We start from the raw sequence: 4,714 nt of genomic DNA on the forward strand, positions 1-4,714 counted from the left end.
GGCGAGGCAATGACACCCAGGACCAACCAGAGACACGGGGATGTTGTCTGAGTTAGGGACACCTACAATGAGGTGGAGTTCTGAGCTTTCAAATTCAGACAGGGTGTCTTAGGTCGGGAGATCAAGTAGGTTCTGTACAGCCCCAGGGCTAAGGGGCAGCTTTTGGCTCAAGGCACAGAAGGACTTTCTCACGGTCAGGAATGCCAAGGAGAAAAAGTGATAGTGAGGGGAGGTAGTGAGTTCTCCGTCCTCTGAGGCATGCAAGCAGAGAGCCACTGGTGTGGCCCAGGCCATGTCCTCTGCAGTGTCCCCCACCCTTGGTCTGTGATATCTGTGCTGGAAGAGGGTCTCCCTGGGGCATATCACCTTCTGAAGGCCACAGGGTGTGGGGAGCTCAGAAGGGTCTCTGCAGGTAGATTTAGGGCAGAACTCTGGGCCCTTGGATTAGCCCTGGCTCATCTCTAAGCCTTTGCAGTTCCCTCCACCGGGAACTGTCTTCCCTCAGATTTCAGCAGAAGCCTCCCCTGACCACCCACGCCTGGCATGCTCTTAGTGGGTGAGGATTGCCTGGGGACTTTCCTGCCTGTCTCTTGTGAGCACCGAGGAAGCAGTGCTAATGTCCTCAGCACCCACCATAGAACTGCTATCTAGTGGGTGCTCAAAAAATGCTTCTTGACTAGATGGCTTGAGGCAAGCCATCACCGCCTGCAGGAGCCTCTGAGGAGCTAGGCAGCAGGGGATGGGGTGGTTCCAGAGCCTTGCGGGTGNAATCGGGGAAGGGGGACAGATAAGTTGCTGTCCTTTTGTTCTTCAGTCTAGTTGTGAAGGACGTCGCTTCACTGGCCCACGCTGGTGTTTCACTGCGCTCTTCCCGGGTGAGGCAGTCGCTCGCCAGCCATTAGACGGCCGCTCATGGCAGCTCACAAAAGCTCACGCCCGCTGCTGGCCAGCCCCACTGCAGCCGACACTGTCGCTGGCGACTCACGGCAGCCCAGCTCCAGGTCCAGCTGTTGTTCATCATCTTAGCTATAGAGGGCACAGCATCACTGGCCCATGTAGGATCCGAACAGGGGTCCTTCTGCTCAGAGCTGGCGTCCCAAGCCAACTCCTAACCAACGCGCCACTTGGCTGGCCCTCCAGTATCCCTTCTTTTAACTCTACACTTTGACAGATTTTGTCTATCTTCTTCCTTGTAGGTATATCTGGGACAGTGCCTGGCACAGAGTAGGTACTCAATAAATGTTTGTTGTGTGAATAAATGAATGAATGAGTAAATGAAGTGCTAGGGGGAGATGGGGGAAAGCTTGGATTCCAGAGTCGGTGTTGAGAAGAGGGTAGGCAATATATCTAGAGTCCCAATAGCAAGATAATCAGGGAACTGATAGCAGATGGAGGTTCCCAGGCAGCTGGATTAACTGCTGCTATGGTCAGGGCCAAGGCTTTACCTGGGCCTGGGCCTGGGTCTGAGCACATCTCCTGTCCAAATGAGCCCAATTTCAGCCTCCCCTACAGACCCTACAAGGCACAGAAGCTATTCGCAGATGGTGCTCTGACTTGAGGGCCCACACCCTATCTGGGGGTTCCTAGCAGGATGTCGCCCCCCAGCAGGTGATGCCAGTCATTAGGTGTCCAGGCTGTGGTGGCCCCGGAGAGAGTGACATGAATCACGTGCATCACCTACCTCTGGCCAGAGGTTCTCTGGACCTTGAATCTTCCCAGGGGTAGGAAAGTCCCGTGGACTTGGAGGCTAGGTTATGGTTGCACTGCGGGTCGGTGAAGGCCATGGCCTGTGTCATTATCTCTCTTGAGCCTGTCGTGAAGTTCCCAAGCTCCAGTAGCTGGAACAAGCTGGTTCCCGCCATATTCTTCACCAGCCTGTCCTGTGGGGATGTCCATGGCTGTGGGCCTGTTTGCACCATCTCCCAGCAGGATCCGGCTCATTCTTCATTGGCCTCTGGGACAATTGCGACCAGTTCCCCAAAGAACCATGGCACCTAAGGTGAGGCATTGCCCTGAGGTCTGGCCCAAAGGATGCTCTATCCTTTGGACCAGATTTTGATAAGTGTCATGAAGAAAATAAAGCAGGGTGATGTGACAGTGACTAGGTGGTTAAGGAATGCTTCTGAGAAAGTGACTTTTGAGCTGGACCTAAAATGATAGGATTCTGTGGGGCATTCCAGGCAGAGAAAACAGTGAGTGTCAAGGCCCTGGGGTGGCAGAGAGCCCAGTGAATTATGCAAGCAGACAGAGGCCGGTGGCTTCAGGGGACAGTGATGAGAAGTGTCAGAAAGATGGACAGTGGCAGATCTGGGGGTGACAGGAGGAGGGACCACCGTGATTTGATGTCAACTTTTGTGACTCCTTTTCTGACTGCTCTGTGGAACACAATTGGAAGGCCAAGAGTTGGGAAGCTATTGCAGGATCCAAGCAGAGAAGATGGGGGCTCAGAAAGGAGTTTCGTCAGGAAGAGGAGTTGACAGATTTAGGGTCTATTTTGGGGGCACAACTGATTAGGAAGAGAAGGTCCTGTCGTTCCTACTATGCCATCCACTAGGCTCATAAAATAGAGTGTGTTTCCAGAACAAGCCTGCCGTGGAGAGCTCTTGTGATGCTCTTTTTGGGATACTATACCCTACTTGGTTGGAGACGCTGTCTTGACACATTTAAAGAAATACCAGTCTAGCATCTAAAATAGCTGAAAAGTTATTTACATCTTTCCAGGAGCCTTTCTAGAAAATGCCAGAGAAATGTGAACGCACAGCAAAAGCCCCTTTCTTTCCGTCCTCCCTCACCCATGGCTGCTGCTCCCCAGATTTCTCTCTACCTGGCTCCAAACTCTTTCCTGAGCTCTCTGTTCAGGCTTTCCCGCCCCCCACCCCCACCCGCTGCCCTCATCCTGCCTCTTTGTGTCTATGATGTGTTTCTCCAGCCATTCTGCCCTTCCCCGTGCAACCCAGCCAGGCCTCCCTCTGGTCTCTCCAACCCCCTTCCTCCCATTCCCGCCCACTTTGAGATCCAGAGCCCTCCTTGCCAGCAAGGGAGGGAAAAGCAACTGGACACTTCTGTATTCACTGGTTTTTTTCTGGCCACATACAGGCAGGAACTTTATAAAGATCAAAACACCAGACACACAAAGGTATTCTTGTAATGAAAGCCACACAGCTGAGATCTGTTAGGCATGTGTCAAACTCTCTATATTCATGATCTCCTTCCATCCTGCCAGGCTGATGCTAGTATTAACTCTTGAGGAACCCAAGTCCAGGAGAGCTAAAAATCACCGGCCACGTGGGGTCTACAAGCCCCCGGCCCAAATCCTGAACCCCATCTCTCCAAGGAGCCCCTTACCCTCCCTTTGCTCTTAACTGAGGCTCCCATCATCCCATGACCTGAAGGTGCCCACCTTTCCTGACCATCCACACCAGGTAAGGCAGTGGCCCCTCTATCAGCGGTCACCAACACAGCTCCTTGGACAGTTGCCCTCAGGAATACAGAGAGTACGAGGTCAGGGGGCTGGGACCCAGGATGGGCGAGTGTTGATGGGGACAGACTGAGGAAAGCCTGGAGCTGCCAATGCTGCCAGGGTGGCAGGGACTCGTTTTCTCAGCGCGGGCCTGCTCCCCTGTTGCAATCCCCAACCCCAGGGACTTTTGGTCTCTGCACCCATGAGATGCCTAGGCTGCCTCCTTCACCTGCAACTAAGAGCCCGTTGGTCAGGGGAAGCTGCCACTGGCATTAAGGCAGAGGATGTTCAAGGGGGAGCAGCTCTGAATGTAGGGCAGGGGCCCCCATTCCAGCCACCCAGTGTGTGCCTAGAGTGACCTGTCTGCCAGCCCCTTCTCTCCTGCTGAGTGTCAGTCTGTCCGTCTGCCTCTGTGGTGCTAAGGCCCAGGGTTGGAGTGACTCTCCCTGCCTCACCCCCAGGCCTATCCTGCTCTCTGGGCCCACATTCACTGACTGAGACAGTCTCTCCATTGCTTCTTAGCACTGCCTTTGGCAGTCCCAGACTCCAGGGAGGCCACAAGGGTCCCAGCTGCCTGTGGAGGGCAGAACAGGACACGTAGGCCCACCAGGGACCTCAGACCCCCATGCCAATCCTTGTTGCTGCCTTCATTTGAGTCAAAACAGTATTGGGGCCCGCCAACCTCCCCTCCCCTGCTGCCATCCCTCACCCTTTATTCTCCAACCTAGGTCTCACTCACAAGACTCCAGGTTCCCACTGGGTCCCAGTTGCTGGGGGCCATGCCTGCTCACAGCCTGGTGTCAGTGCCCAGGCAGAAGGCAGCCTGGCAGGGGCCCCTTCCTCAGCCCTACCAGAGAAGCTGGTTCTGGGGAGTCAGGGGAGCTAGTCCATGGTATCTGTGGGCCGCTCCATTCTATCCACTCCACCCCGCAGACCCCCAGGCATCTGTTCTGGGCACATTGTTTGGATTCCCAGTCACTGAGTCAGTCAACAAGACCTCTTTCCTTCTGAATAGCATTTTCTATGGGGAAGTGGAGGCAAAGGAGGCACTAGCTCTGATCCCCATATGCTCCCAGGCTGGTGGGATAGTGTAGTGGTTGAATTCTGCACCCCAAAAGATATGTCCAAGTCTTAACCCCCTGTTGGGACGGAGTGCCAGGAAAGAGTTTCCAGGTTCTCGGCCTCACCTGGAAGGGTGCTGGCTCAGTTATTGGATGGCCGTCAGCTGTGACTGGTTGGCCATCAGCTGTGGCC

At 54.5% G+C, this 4,714-nt stretch overlaps 1 protein-coding gene across 1 annotated transcript in view; it reads right to left on the reverse strand.

The window, feature by feature from the left end:
* The window catches only part of LOC109384141 (uncharacterized), a 6,905-nt gene extending 5,121 nt beyond the window's left edge, over positions 1-1,784 (reverse strand). The window contains exons 1-2 of the mRNA XM_019645179.1: positions 1,682-1,784; positions 634-725 (exon numbers count right to left, since the gene is read on the reverse strand). Coding sequence (XP_019500724.1) covers positions 634-725; positions 1,682-1,784 — 195 coding nt within the window. The remainder of the gene's footprint in view (positions 1-633; positions 726-1,681) is intronic.
* Between the last annotated feature and the right edge of the window lie 2,930 nt (positions 1,785-4,714).

Source organism: Hipposideros armiger, unplaced genomic scaffold, assembly GCF_001890085.2.
Source record: "Hipposideros armiger isolate ML-2016 unplaced genomic scaffold, ASM189008v1 scaffold_93, whole genome shotgun sequence".
In the NCBI taxonomy this organism is placed as follows: Eukaryota; Metazoa; Chordata; class Mammalia; order Chiroptera; family Hipposideridae; genus Hipposideros; species Hipposideros armiger.